The 19,445-nt window shown below is 36.5% G+C and overlaps 1 protein-coding gene across 2 annotated transcripts; it reads right to left on the minus strand.

Annotated features, from left to right (window-relative positions):
* Positions 1-476: 476 nt before the first annotated feature.
* On the minus strand, positions 477-10,597 carry LOC125592924. Of its 2 annotated transcripts, none has more exons than XR_007328696.1 (2): positions 6,740-10,597; positions 477-1,687 (listed from the first exon to the last, which is right to left on the minus strand). XR_007328696.1 is itself a non-coding variant. In XM_048768620.1 (2 exons), exons 1-2 carry the CDS (start codon positions 6,885-6,887, stop codon positions 646-648), a joined length of 567 nt encoding a protein of 188 aa, XP_048624577.1. In that variant the 5' UTR covers positions 6,888-10,011; the 3' UTR covers positions 477-645. The 2 variants fall into 2 exon arrangements, 1 of the variants encoding a protein (XP_048624577.1); XM_048768620.1 differs by having other exon boundaries at positions 477-1,064; positions 6,740-10,011.
* Positions 10,598-19,445: the final 8,848 nt, after the last annotated feature.

The raw sequence follows: 19,445 nt of genomic DNA on the forward strand, positions 1-19,445 counted from the left end.
TGCTTCATTTCTCTTCAGAATTGATTCAAGCCAAAACTTTTACTCTTTTTTTATCATTTTTTTTTAATAACTGGCGATAACAAGGGAGTAAAGGAACATTCCGGATCCAAGAAATAAGAACAAAATAACGTGGAGAGAAGAAGATGAAAGATGAAAGAAAACAAATCAGCTAAAGTGGCTCTGATACCACTTGATACGTCCTCGATTGAAGGATCACTTTAGCTGGGTGTTGGATATGATCCGAGAAGGCAAACTATACTTCTGGAACTGAGATGGATTGAAAGGATCGTCAAGAGATGCGGAATGGCTCTTGATATACCCACGATCTAAGGCTAACCACCCAAGAATGAATGAATGTGTTGGCTAACCACCAAACAACACACAAAGATGAATTCGCTGACCACCAATCAACAAGCCGGTTCACACCAATGAACTAGCTAAAGAACTTTCTCCCTCACTCAGAGGAGAAACGAAAATAAACTCAAAAAACATAGACTAATTTTATTCATAGAATGAGACTACATATTTATATTGTTTGTAGTCAAAGACTAATAAAGAAAATACACGGAAAATAAGGCATAGAAAATACAAATTTGACCAGATCTGAATTAATGAGTCAAAGACTCATTCTTTCATGCAGATTGGTCAAAGATGGCCCTTCAGATAATGTCCGGGTTCTTCCGAACCAGATAGATGCACGGGGTAAAGATAAGGACGCTTGCGGGACTGTCCGGATGGTCCGCCGGATGAGAATGCATGTCCGTCTTCGGTTTCTTCACGACCCAAGCTAAGCCTGGCTCGACCGTGGGTCTTAGGATGTCGAGTTGGTTGGGGAAGACGAGCTCTGGTACGGTCAGTTCGGTCGTCTGGTCGTGGTTCCAGCCAAAGCTCCAATCGGGACGCACGCGGGACGGCTCGGTCAGTCTGATCGGTACGGACGGATGAACGAACCTCGGTAAAATTGTTCAGAACGTCCAAATTTCCATGCTGGTCTGCTCCAATGGACTGATCCACGAACCGGAGCACATCATTCTCTCTTTCTTCAAAAATATTTTCCCTCAAATCTGAAACATTAAAAGGAAAAGGATTATAAGCAAAAGAACCATAATCAGCACAATGCTTACCTTGAGTTCGGTCCGTTTTTTGAATGGAAGATGATTCTTCTTGGTAGGCTTGATGACCACGAATTTGTTCTTCATCTAGCCCCTCCATTGGCTCATATGTGAAGTCATCGAAAATTGGCAATAGGTCTTCCTTTTCTGGCTCGGTTTCAATGTTCTCATTCTCCAAAGTCACCAACGGTCTTTGCTTTTGACACTTGTTAGCATAATGACCGATCCTATGGCATTTGAAGCACCTGGTAGAATGAGATTTGCTTGTGGGTTTCACAGCTTTGCTTTTATCAAAAGACAACACATTAGTTTTCAAATCAGAATTTGAAAGAGAAGAAAAATTACTTTGCTATTTTGGTGCAGGAGAAGTGTTGGTGTTTCCCTTCTTTTTGGGTTGCCGGATAGCATGAATTTCCTTATGCAACATCTTCTCCAAGCTGAAATAAGTTTGAAGCTCATTCTGATCAAACACATCACGGTTGCTTCTCTTGGCTTTGGTGAAGGACGATCACCACTTCTGAGCCACTTCTCATCATCATTGAACCTGTTTTGTCACTTCCTTTGGTTCTTTCTTTCTACACAAAATCAAACCCATTAAAAGCAAACTGTTTCTTATTTCCAAAAATCATTTGCTCTTTTTCTAACGCGGTTTTATAAGGAAAGTAAACGTCTTTGTTGTGGTTTTGATTTCTTGAGAAGTCCAAACAACATGAAAACACTTAAAAAAAGAGTTAGCAAATAAAAATACTCACATTCTCTCAAAGTGTTTTGCTCACGATTATTAGGTGATCACTCAGATTTCTTTCCACTGGTTCAAAGGATGATAGGCAGTCAAAATTCAGCAATCAAAACCCAAAATAAACTTTTGTGGGAAAAATAAAAGAGAAAGAAAGATGAAGAGATTTTTGATATGAATTTGCCTTACCTGTCCTAAGGCTGGGTTTCTCTTAAGCCAGCAGGGTTTCTCTTCAGCCAGCAGGGTTTCTCTTCCACCACTCCCGCTTGATTTCTCTTCAGAAGTGATTCAAGCCAAAACTTTTACTCTCTTCTTTTTATCGTTTTTTTTTTAATAACTGGCGATCACAAGGGAGTAAAGGAACAGCCCGGATCCAAGAAATAAGAACAGAAAAACGTAGAGAGAAGTAGATGAAAGATGAAAGAAAACAAATCAGCTAAAGTGGCTCTGATACCACTTGATACGTCCTCGATTGAAGGATCACTTTAGCGGGGTGTTGGATATGATCCGAGAAGGCAAACGACACTTCTAGAACTGAGATGGATTGAAAGGATTGTCAAGAGATACGGAGTGGCTCTCGATATACCCACGATCTAAGGCTAACCACCCAAGAATGAATGAATGTGTTGGCTAACCACCAAACAACACACAAAGATGAATTCGCTGACCACCAAATCAACAAGCCGGTTCACACCAATGAACTAGCTAAAGAACTCTCTCTCTCTCACTCAGAGAAGAAACGAAAATAAACTCAAAAAACATAGACTAATTTTATTCATAGAATGAGACTACATATTTATATTGTTTGTAGTCAAAGACTAATAAAGAAAATACACGGAAAATAAGGCATAGAAAATACTCACATTCTCTCAAAGTGTTTTGCTCACGATTATTAGGTGATCACTCAGATTTCTTTCCACTGGTTCAAAGGATGATAGGCAGTCAAAATTCATCAATCAAAACCCAAAATAAACTTTTGTGGGAAAAAGAAAAGAGAAAGAAAGATGAAGAGATTTTTGATATGAATTTGCCTTACCTGTCCTATGGCTGGGTTTCTCTTAAGCCAGCAGGGTTTCTCTTCAGCCAGCAGGGTTTCTCTTCCACCACTCCCGCTTGATTTCTCTTCAGAAGTGATTCAAGCCAAAACTTTTACTCTCTTCTTTTTATCGTTTTTTTTTTAATAACTGGCGATCACAAGGGAGTAAAGGAACAGCCCGGATCCAAGAAATAAGAGCAGAAAAACGTAGAGAGAACTAGATGAAATATGAAAGAAAACAAATCAGCTAAAGTGGCTCTGATACCACTTGATACGTCCTCGATTGAAGGATCACTTTAGCGGGTTGTTGGATATGATCCGAGAAGGCAAACGACACTTCTAGAACTGAGATGGATTGAAAGGATTGTCAAGAGATGCGGAGTGGCTCTCGATATACCCACGATCTAAGGCTAACCACCCAAGAATGAATGAATGTGTTGGCTAACCACCAAACAACACACAAAGATGAATTCGCTGACCACCAAATCAACAAGCCGGTTCACACCAATGAACTAGCTAAAGAACTCTCTCTCTCTCACTCAGAGGAGAAACGAAAATAAACTCAAAAAACATAGACTAATTTTATTCATAGAATGAGACTACATATTTATATTGTTTGTAGTCAAAGACTAATAAAGAAAATACACGGAAAATAAGGCATAGAAAATATAAATTTGACATGATCTAAATTAATGAGTCAAAGACTCAGTCTTCCATGCAGATTGGTCAAAGAGGGCCCTTCAGATAATGTCCAGGTTCATCCGAACCAGATAGATGCACGGGGTAAAGATAAGGATGCTTGCGGGACTGTTCGGATGGTCCGTCGGATGAGAATGCATGTCCGTCTTCGGTTTCTTCACGACCCAAGCTAAGCCTGGCTCGACCGTGGGTCTTAGGATGTCGAGTTGGTCGGGGAAGACGAACTCCGGTACGGTCAGTTCGGTAGTCTGGTCATGGTTCCAGCCGAAGCTCCAATCAGGACGCATGCGAGACGGCTCGGTCAGTCTGATCGGTACGGTCGGATGAACTAACCTCGGTAAAATTGTTCAGAACGTCCTGATTTCCATGCTGGTCTGCTCCAATAGACTGCTCCACGAACCGGGGCACGTCATTCTCTCCCTCTTCAAAAAAATTTGCCCTCAAATCTGAAACATTAAAAGGAAAAAGATTATAAGCAAAAGAACCATAATCAGCACAATGCTCAACTTGAGTTCGGTCTGTTTTTTGAATGGAAGATGATTCTTATTGGTTGGCTTGATGACCATGAATTTGTTCTTCATCTAGCCCCTCCATTGGCTCATATGTGAAGTCATCGAAAATTGGCAATAGGTTGGCTCGGTTTCAATGTTCTCATTCTCCAAAGTCACCAACGGTCTTTGCTTTTGACACTTGTTAGCATAATGACTGATCCTATGGCATTTGAAGCACCTGGTAGGATGAGCTTTGCTTTTATCAAAAGACAACACATTAGTTTTCAAATCAGAATTTGAAAGAGAAGAAAAATTACTTTGCTATTTTGGTGCAGGAGAAGTGTTGGTGTTTCCCTTCTTTTTGAGTTGCCGGATAGCATGAATTGCCTTACGCAACATCTTCTCCAAGCTGACATAAGTCTGAAGCTCATTCTGATCAAACACATCACGGTTGCTTCTCTTGGCTTTGGTGAAGGGACGATCACCACTTCTAAACCACTTCTCATCATCATCGAACCTGTTTTGTCTCTTCCTTTGGTTCTTTGTTTCTGCACAAAATCAAATCCATTAGAAGCAAACTGTTTTTTATTTCCAATAATCCTTTGCTCTTTTTCTAACGCGGTTTTAAAAGGAAAGTAAACGTCTTGTTGTGGTTTTGATTTCTTGAGAAGTCCAAACTTCCTGAAAACACTTAACAAAAGAATTAGCAAATAAAAATCCTCACATTCCCTCAAAGTGTTTAGCTCACGATTTTTAGGTGATCACTCAGAGTTCTTTCCACTGGTTCAAAGGATGATAGGCAGTCAAAATTCAGCAATCAAAACCCAAAATAAACTTTTGTGGGAAAAAGAAAAGAGAAAGAAAGATGAAGAGATTTTTGATATGGATTTGCTTAACTGTCCTAAGGCTGGGTTTCTCTTCAGCCAGCAGGGTTTCTCTTCCACCACTCCCGCTTGATTTCTCTTCAGAAGTGATTCAAGCCAAAACTTTTACTCTCTTCTTTTTATCGTTTTTTTTTTAATAACTGGCGATCACAAGGGAGTAAAGGAACAGCCCGGATCCAAGAAATAAGAGCAGAAAAACGTAGAGAGAACTAGATGAAATATGAAAGAAAACAAATCAGCTAAAGTGGCTCTGATACCACTTGATACGTCCTCGATTGAAGGATCACTTTAGCGGGGTGTTGGATATGATCCGAGAAGGCAAACGACACTTCTAGAACTGAGATGGATTGAAAGGATTGTCAAGAGATGCGGAGTGGCTCTCGATATACCCACGATCTAAGGCTAACCACCCAAGAATGAATGAATGTGTTGGCTAACCACCAAACAACACACAAAGATGAATTCGCTGACCACCAAATCAACAAGCCGGTTCACACCAATGAACTAGCTAAAGAACTCTCTCTCTCTCACTCAGAGGAGAAACGAAAATAAACTCAAAAAACATAGACTAATTTTATTCATAGAATGAGACTACATATTTATATTGTTTGTAGTCAAAGACTAATAAAGAAAATACACGGAAAATAAGGCATAGAAAATACAAATTTGACCAGATCTGAATTAATGAGTCAAAGACTCAGTCTTCCATGCAGATTGGTCAAAGATGGCCCTTCAGATAATGTCCAGGTTCATCCGAACCAGATAGATGCACGGGGTAAAGATAAGGACGCTTGAGGGACTGTCCGGATGGTCCGTCGGATAAGAATGCATGTCCGTCTTCGGTTTCTTCATGACCCAAGCTAAGCCTGGTCGACCGTGGGTCTTAGGATGTCGAGTTGGTCAGGGAAGACGAGCTCCGGTACGGTCAGTTCGGTCGTCTGGTCGTCGTTCCAGCCGAAGCTCCAATCGGGACGCACGCGGGACGGCTCAGTCAGTCTGATCGGTACGGTCGGATGAGCGAACCTCGGTAAAATTGTTCAGAACGTCCTGATTTCCATGTTGGTCGGCTCCAATGGACTGATCCACGAACCGGGGCACATCATCTCCTGTCTCTCATCTCCGCTGATGAAAGAAATTTCTTTGGCTGTATTAGAGGATTCTTTTGTGGCTCATTACTTATAGGACTTCCATTCTTTGATTCTCCTTCTTTCTTATACCCTCCTGAGTTCTTCACAAACGGACTCTTATTGGCTGACCCGGTTGATTGTTTCAGGGGATGTGTCATTTCATAAAGTCTCCCCAAAACAAAACATTGTCCGACTGTTTGAGGTTGACACATTCTCACATGCATCTGACTATCATTCCTCAAACTAGCTAAATATGCACTGATCAGATACTGCTCTAATAACTTCACTCAAGATCATATGAGCTCAAACTTCTCGTTGTATTCCGTAATACCATCCGTCTCCAGTAACATTTTCAGCTCTGCGATAGGATCATCCAGAACTTCTTCAAATCTTTCAATTATCAACGGCAATATTGAATCCAATCACTCAACAGATCTGATCCTGATTCAGATTGTATAATCGCTTGATGCCAAGTTGAAGCCGCACCATCAAAGTGAATCGATGATAATCTCACTTTCAAATCATTTGTAGTATTATCAATCGCAAAAAAAAAATCCTCGACCCTAAACAACCACTCTCTGAACTTACCACCTTTGAACCGCAGAAAATCTAATCAACCTAATCTAGTCATTCCAGTATAGTTAGAATTTGTACCAGATCTGAAAGAACGAGGCTGATCGGGTATTTGATTGTTGATTTCCTGCATCATAGGTGCTCCCGATACTTCATCGTGTTGAAAATGTTCGATGCTGTTGATCGCCTTCTCCATTTTCTCCATAATGAACTTGATCGCCTCAAACATTAACGCGACGTTCGATCTGCGAGCCAATCGCCTCTGAAGTTTCCTTCACTACTGCATCTTTCAAGGATTATTGAGATCTTGTTTCCGCCATTGTCTCCGAGGATGACGCAGCTTATGATACCTTTGATAGAGATAAACCGTGATTCACAATCGCCACAGGAATTGATGTTCATAAAACGATGATTCCTACTCAATCAATCGAAGAAACCGCAAGAGAATCAATCTTCAGATTGAATTGAGAAGTACTGAATTACAAAGTTTTAGAGAGAGAGTTCTACACAATTTCTTGGATGAAAAATGTAAAAATGAATCGTAAACAGAGTTTTATACGAGTTGTTAGCTCTGTAAAAAACTCTCATTGTCCTTCAATCTCTCTCGTACACGTGTCCTCATCTTCTTATCTTCACTTATTTGAAATCTTCCTTCGAAAAAGTCTTCTCTTCTCTTAATCTCCCACGAACACGTGTCTCCATCTCTCTTCTTTATTTATTCAAATCTTCCGTCCTCTTTTTTATTTCTTTCACACAAACTTCTACATCACAAGCTTCCATTGATCTTTAGCATGCATTAACAGAGAACTGAAAGTCCATAGTGGTTAAGAAGGGATTACATTCATCCTTTGCATGAAAACAGTGAACACCAAACCATGTTTTTGAATTCTCATGAGTTCTTCATCAAAACCCTAACTCGTTGCAAACTTCAGTTTCGACTACCGAGAATCAATAAACCCCAAGGCTCCTCTTGATATATCGCCTTACTTTAACCAAGATCATGTGCATATGAAATCATCTATGTTTCTCTTCCTCTTTTTCTTCGTTTGATATCATACTCATAGCCACAAATCCATGAGCTACCCGAAACAAACTCTAGCGGCAACCCGCTCTGATACCAATTGTAAAAATAGGATATGTGGCTAAACCTAAATAAAGTACACATTTGTTAACGAGGTTCGTTTCCTACATCCCCGGGACCACGTCCAGAACTCATTCATAGAAAAGGCCGCATCAAACCATTGCTATATGGTATCCACACACGTGCCTACCACTCTAATTTAGAATTACAATGATGAGAGCAACTACTACTCATTGTCTTCTGATATACCATGGATTTTATCCATTTTTAGCCATGGTATATGAGTGTTTTAGAGTATATTATATGGGTTTGGAGTATATTTTAGAGTATTTTCAGGTTCAGGTACGTTTTGGAGAACTTTGGTGATTTTGGAGCCTTTTGAGGTGCAGAACTGCATAGACGTGTCAGATGTTTTGATATGGATGGAGACCTTTCCATAGTGATATTGCGCCCATATTTTGACACACGATAGAGCTTTGAGTTAGCTTTCCAATGCCACCGATTGGAGGTCAATCCAACGGTTAGATCAGATGTTATGCCCGTTTTACTGAAGAGTGGTATGTCTGCCTCGCGAGATAAAGTTGTCGAGGAGATGAATGGAATGTCGATCGTTGGTGCACCCTTGGTGGCGATCGACGGTGATGCCAGAATGTGGGCCGAGCCTATTTCAAGAACAACTTAAGCCTAGAAGTTACCACAAGTTACCATAATACCCATGGACGACTCAGAACCCTACTTATGTGTTTTCTAAGCCATTGTTGACGGCTACGCATACTATTATTCTTTATTCTTGTTTTAGGGTTGGAGAGAAGATAAATTCTCCTTCAGATATTGATTGGAACTCCATTGGTTTTACCATTGCTTTCTTTTCTTTTATTTATTTGGACTATGTTTTGTGTTTCTTCTATCATGTATGAATAATCACCCTGTTAGATTTAGGGGTTTCATGAGCTTAATGTCAAACTGAATCTGTTAGGATTGCTAGGGTTTTTTACTGATTTCTAAACCAGGGTAGCTTGTAATATTAGGAATTGGAGTAGTTAGAAAAGCACGACAGTGTGACTGATTGTTTGAACCTAGAATCATAAGATAATTGAGAGATACGAAAGTGCAATTGATTAACGGAACATGTACCTTGAGTGGATTAGATATCTAGGCACATACGAGAGTTGTTCTAGATCTAATTGAACATTATTGATCTGTGCGATAATTCCCATCTGAAGTAGTATCGATCGACGCTTAACCGATTGCATAGATCGATACTCGTTCTTTGTTTGCATGCGATGGCTGGAACATAGTATTTAGACATCTGACTAGTAAAATTGCATGCAGAAGCTGGATTACTTGCTAATGAATTCAAGTTCTAGAATGAATCTATAAAACCATTTACATCCTTGATTGTAGTTTTGAATCTCTGGATTGATAGATCCCTAGGTCTAGTGTTTTCACTTTATTGTTTAGAAACCTCAATCAATCAATCGAACAACTGTATTGTTCACCCTGCTTACTGCTTTGTTTACTGTTTTAATATTGATCACCTAACTTAACCTTAATTTCTATAGTCTATTGTGTGCCCTAGCTCCATGTGGATTTGATCCCTAAGTACTACAATTTAACCTCTTATTTGAGAGAGTAAAATCACTCCTTAGGGTAATTTGAGTAATATAATCTTCTCCGCCGAGTATAGTTCTCTATAGCAAAAACTACCAACAGATCTCTCAACTGTATGGTAGAACGACCTCACACACATCCATGTGGATCTTCAATAAATCCTAGACACGTAACCGTATCATGTTACCGTCTCGTTCTCTTTATACTCCAACCGAGTAAACCCTAAATCTCCTCAAGTTCTTATTAGTTGGCCTCATCTTTGAGACAAAGCCCACATGGCTTTTCTCTCTTCTTATAATACTCAAGATGATGTATCTTAGCTTCAACGACACACCATGATTATATATGTGTCACAGCCTCATGTCTCAGTCTCGGTCATGACAACTCTCGTGTCATTATTGTGTTCCACACACACTACCATTTCTTTGTATTTCTTGTGTTACACACAACATCGTATGCTCTTCACATCAACATGTACCAAGTTCCAGCATCGATATAAAACTCAGTCAACATAACTCTTCAAATTTGTTCTGGTTCTTGCATTTCTGCATCTCCCTCACTCATTGCATTTTTCATCATTCAAAGCATCTTCTTCATTCATGTCCATGTAATCCCTTTGAGCATCAAGGATTGCAATTGTATCGAGAAACTCTAAATCCATCGTGAAAATACACAAAAGAATGTTAAGATAAGATATATAAAAAGCTAGAAACCGAAACAATAAGAATGTTCGTGCCTCTATCATATAGCTTAAAATGTCCGAGCGATGTTGATGATGTATGAACAAAAAACATACAACTAGGTGAGAACAATGATGTATAATGTTTCAGACATTGCCATCAGTATCTTCCATAAGCCTAAGTTACTCCAGTCAACACATTATATGTTTTAGAGCAAACCAACAAAAGATATACAAAGTACCTTCTAGATTTAATCTACGATGAGTTTAAGGAGAGAAGAACTCGAAGACTTGAGAAGGAGATGTAGAAAATCTAATAAAACGGCATCGTTTCATATATTTTGTAAGAAAAAAAATAAAAGGATACCTATTTATATTGGAGCTACGCCGTTTATAAACCGGCCTTAAAAGATAAACCATGTATGAACCCGTTTATAATTACAAAGAACTAAACGGATGACAGGCTTGCATATTTATGGTGAACCCGTTAAGGTCCGTTTTAACATCCCTGTTCCCTCCCACTGTGCGACGCGTATCAGTCCAATTTGCTCAATTCAAGACACGTAGAAGACAGACGTGTTCTGTCTTCATGGGCTCAAGATTATCCTTTGTGATTTGGGTTTAAATTGGGTCTTCAATGTAAAGCGTTTAAGTTTGAACTAGATTGATCCGTGCACCACGCACATATATTTTTCAAAAATATGTTTTTATTTGTTTTTCATGTCAATAATAATATAAGGGATAGGCAAAATACTTGAATCTGAATCTGAAGGATCTCGATCCGAAAAAGTAGTACAAAACCCAAATCGAAATAGATTAAATATCCGAATTATTCAAAATTTTGGTTTTTTGAGAACCAAAACCGAATCCGATCCGAACCGAAGTATTCCGGATACCCGAATGTATCTGAAATAGATTATATATTTATATATATTAACTATTTTTAGATTTAATATATATAAAACATCTAGAATATATATGATATTTTTAAGCTGGTTTAAATACAGGAAAATATATACAAATAATCAATAGTAAATAAATAAAATAGTAAAAGTATACTTAAAACACCAAAAATACTTAAAATAATTATTGATTCTCTATCCAAATATTTGAACTAAAATAATTTATATGTTAAGTATAGGTATTCTAACATATGTTATTCAAATTTATATTTTATATATTATTTTGTTTATAGTTTTTGAGAAATTTAAAGTATAAATATATAATGAATTTTAAAATTTAAAAAGTAATTTAAATGAGTTATCCGAACTCGAACCGAACCCGCAAAAATCTGAAGCGAACCCGAACTGAAATTTAGAAATATTAGAATGAGGCTGAAATCTTTGACCCCGGAAACCCGAAACTCAAATAGACCTGAACTGAACTTGATTAGGTATCAGATAGATAGTTTCTCATAATATAACTGACTAGGGATGGGCATTCGGGTTCGGTTTGAGTTTATTCAGGTTTTGGGTTTTCGGGGTTAAAGATTTCAGCCTCATTCGGGTATTTCTAAATTTCGGTTCGGGTTCGGTTCGGATCTTTACGGGTTCGGTTCAGGTTCGGATAACCCATTTAAATGATTTTTAAAATTTTAAAATTCAATATATAGTTTAAATTTTTCAAAATCTGTAAATAAAATACTATATTACATATAAATTTGAATAGCATATGTCATAATACCTAAACTTAACATATAAATTGGTTTGGATTGAATATTTTTATAGAGAATTAGTAGATATTTCAACAATTTTTCGTGTTTTGAATATATTTTAGCTATTTTAGACATTTAGTTTTGGCTATTTGTCTATATTTTCAAGTATTTTAGTCAACTTAAAAGAATCTTATATATTTTGGATGTTTTTCATTTACATTAAATCTAAAAATAATTAATATATTTAGATATATAAATCTATTTCGGATACATTCGGGTACCCGAAATACTTCGGTTCGGGTCGGGTTCGATTTCGGTTCTCTGGATACCAAAATTTTGAATCAGTTTGGATATTTAATCAATTTGGTTCGGGTTTGGTACTACTTTTTTGGATCGGGTTCAGTTCGGTTCTTCGGATTCGGGTTTTTTTCCCAGCCCTATAATGGACTTCCAAATTTTCTTAAAAATATAAGTTCATTACTTTTTTTCCTTAATATACTGCTATCCATGTTTCCAAACAAACCTATTTTTTAAAATTACAATCTATGTTTCCAAACAAACTTTTTTTTTAAACTGCAATCTATGTTTCCAAATAAACTTTTTTTTTTAAAACTACAATCTATGTTTTCAAACAAACTTTTTTAAAAAATTGCTATATGTTATAAATGTAATGGAAAAGTTTATATTTATTAATAACATAGAGGTTCCTTATATAGGAGATTACACTGTCATAGATAAATGGAAAGATTACAAATCATAATCTCTTGGTTATGAGCTATCCACAATTTGGTTCATAACACTCCCTCTTGGATGTTATAACCATTTAGAGCTTGTAATGTGCTTTAATGTTGCCTCATTAAAACCTTACCAGGAAAGCTCAATTGGGACAAAACCATGGTGAAAGAAAAAGAGTAAAACATACATTACTCCCCCTGATTTGGACATTACTGAAGGTCCCTTGGACCTCTCCAATTTTCTGCAATCTGTGGGTGATGAAGATCTTGGGCAGAATATGCTTCTTCCTCGAACATGATAGTTGGTTCTTCTTTACCATCGGCCATGCCACAATTTGATCAAACATATTGAGTCATCAACCTCAAATACACACACACAAAATCTTGGATAATGTTGTTGTGATATGCATGTACCACCATGTGTAAAACATAACATGTCTGAAAACAAATCAACAAAACCAAATAACCCTTCTTTGGGCTGGTTAGTATAAAATAAACCAAAATCAAAAGCTTCTTCATCGTCTTTCTTATGGACCAATCAGATCAGTGTCTAAAACAAGACTTCTGCATCGTCCATCTCAGGACTAAATGGACTTCTTTATCGTCCACCTTTGAACTGAATGGATCAGTGTCCAAAAAAAGTGATATCACCCCCATGTACTAGATAATGGGTGAAACTGTGGGTGATGAAGATCTTGGGCAGAATATGCTTCTTCCTCGAACATGATAGTTGGTTCTTCTTTACCATCGGCCATGCCACAATTTGATCAAACATATTGAGTCATCGACCTCAAATACACACACACAAAATCTTGGATAATGTTGTTGTGATATGCATGTACCACCATGTGTAAAACATAACATGTCTGAAAACAAATCAACAAAACCAAATAACCCCTCTTTGGGTTGGTTAGTATAAAATAAACCAAAATCAAAGGCTTCTTCATCGTCCTTCTTATGGACCAATCAGATCAGTGTCTAAAACAAGACTTCTGCATCGTCCATCTCAGGACTAAATGGACTTCTTTATCGTCCACCTTTGGACTGAATGGATCAGTGTCCAAAAAAAGTGATATCACGCCCATGTACTAGATAATGGGTGAAACTGGTCCATATTAAATCTCTTGAGTACCCTTTTCTGTATATACTATTTGATGCACAAGGATTTCATTGTTAATGTACTCAAGCTGTAATCCCAAACAAAACTTTGTTTTCCAAGATCTTTCATCTCAAACTCTTTCTTGAGATATTCAACTATTTGGGAAATTGTATCTAGAGGTTCCTAGGATATTCAGATCATATACTTTGATGATTATCAATATTGTTCTCGAGAACTTGTTGTACTTTCAGCTCAATATCCTCTAGTACTTTCATTATCCAGTGGACCATATAAATATGCAGTCACTACATCAACTTGCTGCAAGTCTAATTTTCTCTCTTATATAGCCAAACTTATGAGAAATCTAAAAGTAGTTGCATCCACCACATGGGAGTATGTTTCCTCATAATCTATTACTGGTCTTTGTGAGAATCCTTGTGCAACATCAGCTTTATATCTCACGATTTCTATTCCTCACAAAACCCATTTATATCCACTGGTTTTAACATCATATGGCGTCTTAATCATATGGCCAAATACGTCTTTCTTCTTTAAAATATTTAACCTCATGTTTCTATTCAATCCAATCTGTTCTACGAGTGCACACTCTTATATTGACGTGGGTTCATGATCCTCGCTTATATTCATAAATTCAAGTGCTACCTTGTATGCAAATAAATCATCTTATGTCGACATTCCTTATTGGTTCCATTATGTTCCAGACATGATATAATCGATTGAGATTCATTATTATCAGGACCTTTAATACTTTGCAGCTTGGCGTCCCAAGCTACATTGTTTGGTACATGTACCTTAGAGCCGGTCGGCCTTATCTCCATGTCTGGGATGGTTTCCTTAGTAACCTCGGATTTGAATTTTGATTATCATTCTCTGCACCTTTCTTTTGTTTCCGAGGATTCTTATCTTCTGGAACCTATTTGGTCTACCACGTTTCATACGTTGTCTAGACTCTGTAGCAACTTGACTGTGTCTCTTTTTGGACATTAAATTCGTTGGTGCTTTACAAGCTGGTTTATATATGACTTAGTCATTCTTTTTCGGGTCAGCAAATGTGTCTGGCATTTGATTAGCTAGCTTTGTAAATGTATAATCTTTGGACGTCTATTTCACATTTTTTAGTCCGAGGATCTTGCCAAGACATTGATGGTTGATTTCATTCTATTTCTTTTACCATTCTTTTACCAGCTTTATTTTTTTTTCTCCTCCTGGTCTTAAAATAATCTGTGTACCTGGCCTCAAATATAATCACCCATAGTTGGCTCAAAGTACTTTATTATTGTGGGAGAATCATATCCAACATATATCCCCATCCTCCTTTTGAGGTCCCATCTTAGTTCTTTGTGGTGGAGCAATTAGTACATAGACAGCACATCCAAATGTCTTATGATGGGGTATGTCTGGCTCTTGACCCGTTAATAATTGTGATAGGGGATATCTATGCTCACTAAATAGTCTGATGCGTATTAACTTAGGTGCATGTAAATTTCGTGTGGCCCAAGCCGTGAATGGGAGTTTTGACCTCATAAGTTATGGTCTGTCAATCAGCTATTTGCGTTTTAAAAGATTTCGGCCAAGCCGTTCTTGGTATCGTGGACATACCATAATCATTTACCCCCGTGGACATACCATAATCATTTAAACGCTTGGGACATGTATTCACCAGTATTATCTAGACATATAGTCTTTATTTATGAAAAAGGGGCTCGTAGCCATTTTACTGGTGATGGCCTAATGAGTTTCCCTTGTGTACATGCTATACACGTGAGATTCTTTGGGATAACTCTTCTTATCTTTTAATGTGTGCCTTTTGAATATCAATTTTCGCATCATGTTTGGACCAGGATGGCCAATCCGGTCGTGCCATAAAGTGTATATTTTCGCAGGCTTTTAGCCTCTATCATATTGATCTATGCATAGTCTAGGTCAGTAGAGAATGCAAGTATAGCCTTTAGGACTTATTATGGCCTTGGGCGATTTTATACATATATCTGAAGGAACTCTTTGTTTCCTTCGCCCATTGTTTCAATATGGAAACCATTCATTCTTATATCTTTAAAAATCAATAGACTGCTCTTGCTCTTAGAGCTGGGTGAATATAAGACATCACTGATTTCTAGATGCATACCCTTAGGCAATAATATATTAGCCTAGCCATAGTCTTATTTCAGACTGGCGATACCTGCTTTAGTATTTATATTGGCGTTTTTCAGTGTACTCATATAGAAAAATCATTCATTCATTTAATCTAAGCAGACAATGTAATAGAAATAAATTCAAGGAGATAAAAATCAGAGAAAACATAAAAGCAAAGCAATCACACAAGTTTGATGTCGAAATCAGATTATCAACTTGATTCTTTTAGGCAATCATAAGTCTCATATTCCATAAGATCATCTTGATCATGTTCGAAATTATTTTCACCATCTTTATAGACCAAGTGGGTTTCAGGATTCTTCCCTTTCAGACTCTCTTTAATAGAGGTCACAAAAATGTTTGGGAGTCCTTCATATCTTAGCCCAATGGTTCCCCATTCCACATCTATGGCACACTGATTTGGTCGAGCTTTGTGGTTTAAAGGATATACCACAGCCACTGCCTTGACCATGGCTCAAATTGGGTTGATACCCACGGTCTCTGCCATAGTGATTCCCACGGCCTCTGCCATAGTGATTCCCACGGCCAAATGTGTTATAGTGGCCATGGCCACGTCCTTTCCACCCTCCACGGCCATGACCGTGTGGTTTATCATTCTGGACGTGGTTACCTCTTTTTTTTTCCTCTGCGGCCTTATTGGTATCAGGTAATGGGGTTAATCCAGGAGGTCTCAATTCACTGTTTCTCATCAGTAATCCATTATTTTTGCCCAGCTAGCAATAGACTCATCCACGGACTTATAGTCCTGGATTCTGGGATTCCTCCAATCAAATAGGGCCTTTGGTAATAACACCGTTATTTGGTGATCATATCTCGATTTTTAACTATGTCCAAAGGTCTAGAGGATTCTCTATAGTCAGATACTGATCTTTGGGACTCTTAATAAGATGATGGCTAATAATTAATATTACCCTGTATCAATCTTTCTCATTGGCATTATTGTCTTCTATGATACATTCACCAAGTCTTTTTGACTTTAGGATAATCTTTGCATCCAATGCCCACCGTAATTATCTCCAAAGAGATTTAGGGCAGCAAAATCTAGGTTGATTTTCGACATCTCAAATCATATATCACTCAATATTTAGGTATAATTTTAATGCGGCCTTACTCTTAAGAACAATCAATTTGGATTTCAATCTTGTGAGGACAATGAGACTATCAATCTTAAAGGCATTTAATCAATCAGTCAATTTCTAGCAAGTCTCAACAATACTATTTCTATGTGCTAATAAAATTATGGTTTATCAAGAGTAGCAAAAACGGATTCAATTAATCATGCAATTAGGGTTTAACAATCAATGGATTTTAGCAAGACTAGTAAAAAGATTTATTAATCACTCAATCAGTTTCAAGGCTGATTGGTATTTATCATAAACCATGTGTAAATAATTTATCTAGTATCAGAATTTATCAAACCTCAAAAACATATAATCAGATCAATCAATTTAATCGAACTTAGCATACAATCTTAAACCTCAAGACATTAGATTTTATCATGAATCTATCAACCTAGCATACGGATTCTCAATTCTCAAAGACATCCAAATCAGATCAATATAACCTATCATACGGATTATTTAGGGTTTCTATTTAAAACAGATCAGATTACAAAACTATCAATCCTAGCAGATGATATTAAACCTCAAGAATCATGCAATCAAATCATTCGGATTTTAAACAAGTAAACCTCAATCAATCTATCAACCTATCGGATTATATAAGCAAAGCAAGCTAGCAACCTATCGGATTCAATCAATGTTTTAACAGGCTGGTCGGTTTAAACAATTTTAAATCAGATGAACAATTAACCAAGCAGGATGAGAAAATAAATCTATCAATTTAACGGTCAAACAATTCTAGCAACATAGCATCAGATTTAATCAGATTTTAAACCTCAATGATCAAAACCGAAAACAATTTTGATTTCAAAATATTCGATTAGGGTTTTAATATTTGATTTGATAATTATAGTATAATTAATTCTGATACTTATATTATTTAGGTTTTATAGATATAGGGTTAGGTTTTATCGGATTTTAACTTGTAAAAACCGATTTGGGGTTTTAATCATGTAGGAACATGATTTAGGGTTTTGGGTATCGAACTTTTAGAGCTTCGATTTACTCAATTAGGATTTTTGATCTATTACACTATGGTTTTGATTCATAAAGATTAGGGTTTTAGGATTTCATTCTTTATCAATCAATCCATGTTCGATTATGGGTTCTTAGGTTTTGAATTACCTTTAAACCTTAGATGATTGTTGAATCGGACCACCAAAGGAGTTGAGCCGCGAGCTGGACACGAACGGGACGCGAGCTGGAATGGATCGAGCCGCTTCTATCGGGTCGCAGACGTCCTTTGTTGCTTGAACTGGAACGCCTTGATCGTCGGACGCGAGATGTCTGATGCTGTCGCGAACGAGGAAGAGGTCGCGTGCTGGAGCTGCTCTCGGGTCGCGAATGTCTGAGCTAGGATCAGGAACGCCTTGGGCTGAAGCTGATCGGGGACGTGAGCTGGAACAGATGCGGGAACAAGAAACGCGATCGGGGTTTAGGGTTCGTCGGATCGCCGACTAGGGTTAGGGTTTTAGAGTTTTTCGATTTGGGTATTAGCTTAGGGATTTAGAGTTTCGTGCTGATAACGTGTTATAAAAGTATAATTTGTACTTTAGTTTCAATAAGATACTAGGTTAAGATCTGCGCCTTGCGCGGGATCACCATTATATATATAAATTATTTTATGTATTATATTTTTATATATTATGAAATAATTAATATATATTAAATAATTAAAGTTCAGTAACTATTAAATATATAATTAAATTGGTGCGAGCATATAAATTAATTTTATTAATCCAAAAAATATTTTTTTTATATTTGATAGGATATGTAATTAAATTTAAATGATACTAACATAGATAATATATTTTAGTTTATTTTTAATATTAATTTCTATTAAATGATGATTTCTACTCATATAGTTTTTTCGATCATTTCTATTTTTTATAGAAAAAAATTTAAATTACTGATAACAAAATTTTCATTGTGGGATTAATAGTTTTAGTAATTTATAATTTAAAAAAAATAAGTTGTCAATGATCGTTCAAAACATTTATCAAAAAAATTGTTCAAAGTAAATTTTGAAACTAAAATATTGTATTTTATATGGTTTATAGTTTAATTTAAAATGATATATATATTAATCTTAATAATTAATTAAATTAGAATTTTTACTTATATAATTTTTGTAATCATTTGTATTTTGTCATAACAAAATTTTTAAACCATGGATCATAAAATTTGAATGTGAAACTCTTAACAGTTTTAGTAATTTATAGTCGTTTGTAAAAATTCAAAATATAACATATACATAAAAATCTAAATTTTTATTATATGGTTATTGTGGTTGTTTAATTTATTTAATAGTTTAAAATTAAACAAATATGATAGAAGATGCACTATTTTTTTTATCAAATCTTTATTATTCAAAATCATTAATTGCCATATATACTTTAGCTAGCAATTCCGTAAATTTTATTTAAGAAAATAATAAAGTAAATTAATGATGAATTTATTGTTAGTTTAATAAAAAGCTTATTATATAATAATGAATCATTTTAGTGATGACATGTGAGTAAAAAAAAAGGTTATAATGTTTTTAAATTCCATGACCCATTGGGTTTAATGAATCGAGGGACAAAAAAAAATAAAATAAAAATAAAGGTTGCCGTGACGTGTCAGCTTACTCC

This window comes from Brassica napus, chromosome C9 (assembly GCF_020379485.1).
Source record: "Brassica napus cultivar Da-Ae chromosome C9, Da-Ae, whole genome shotgun sequence".
NCBI classification, from domain to species: Eukaryota; Viridiplantae; Streptophyta; class Magnoliopsida; order Brassicales; family Brassicaceae; genus Brassica; species Brassica napus.

What these genes read in the sequence shown, in the direction of transcription:
- LOC125592924 (XM_048768620.1), bottom strand. Translation starts at nt 6,887, where the DNA reads ATGTTTGAGGCGATCAAGTTCATTATGGAGAAAATGGAGAAGGCGATC. An exon ending in GCCTCGTTCTTTCAGATCTG is followed by an intron (nt 1,065 to 6,739) that starts GTACAAATTCTA and finishes TTAATGTTTCAG; the next exon opens with ATTTGAGGGAAAATATTTTT.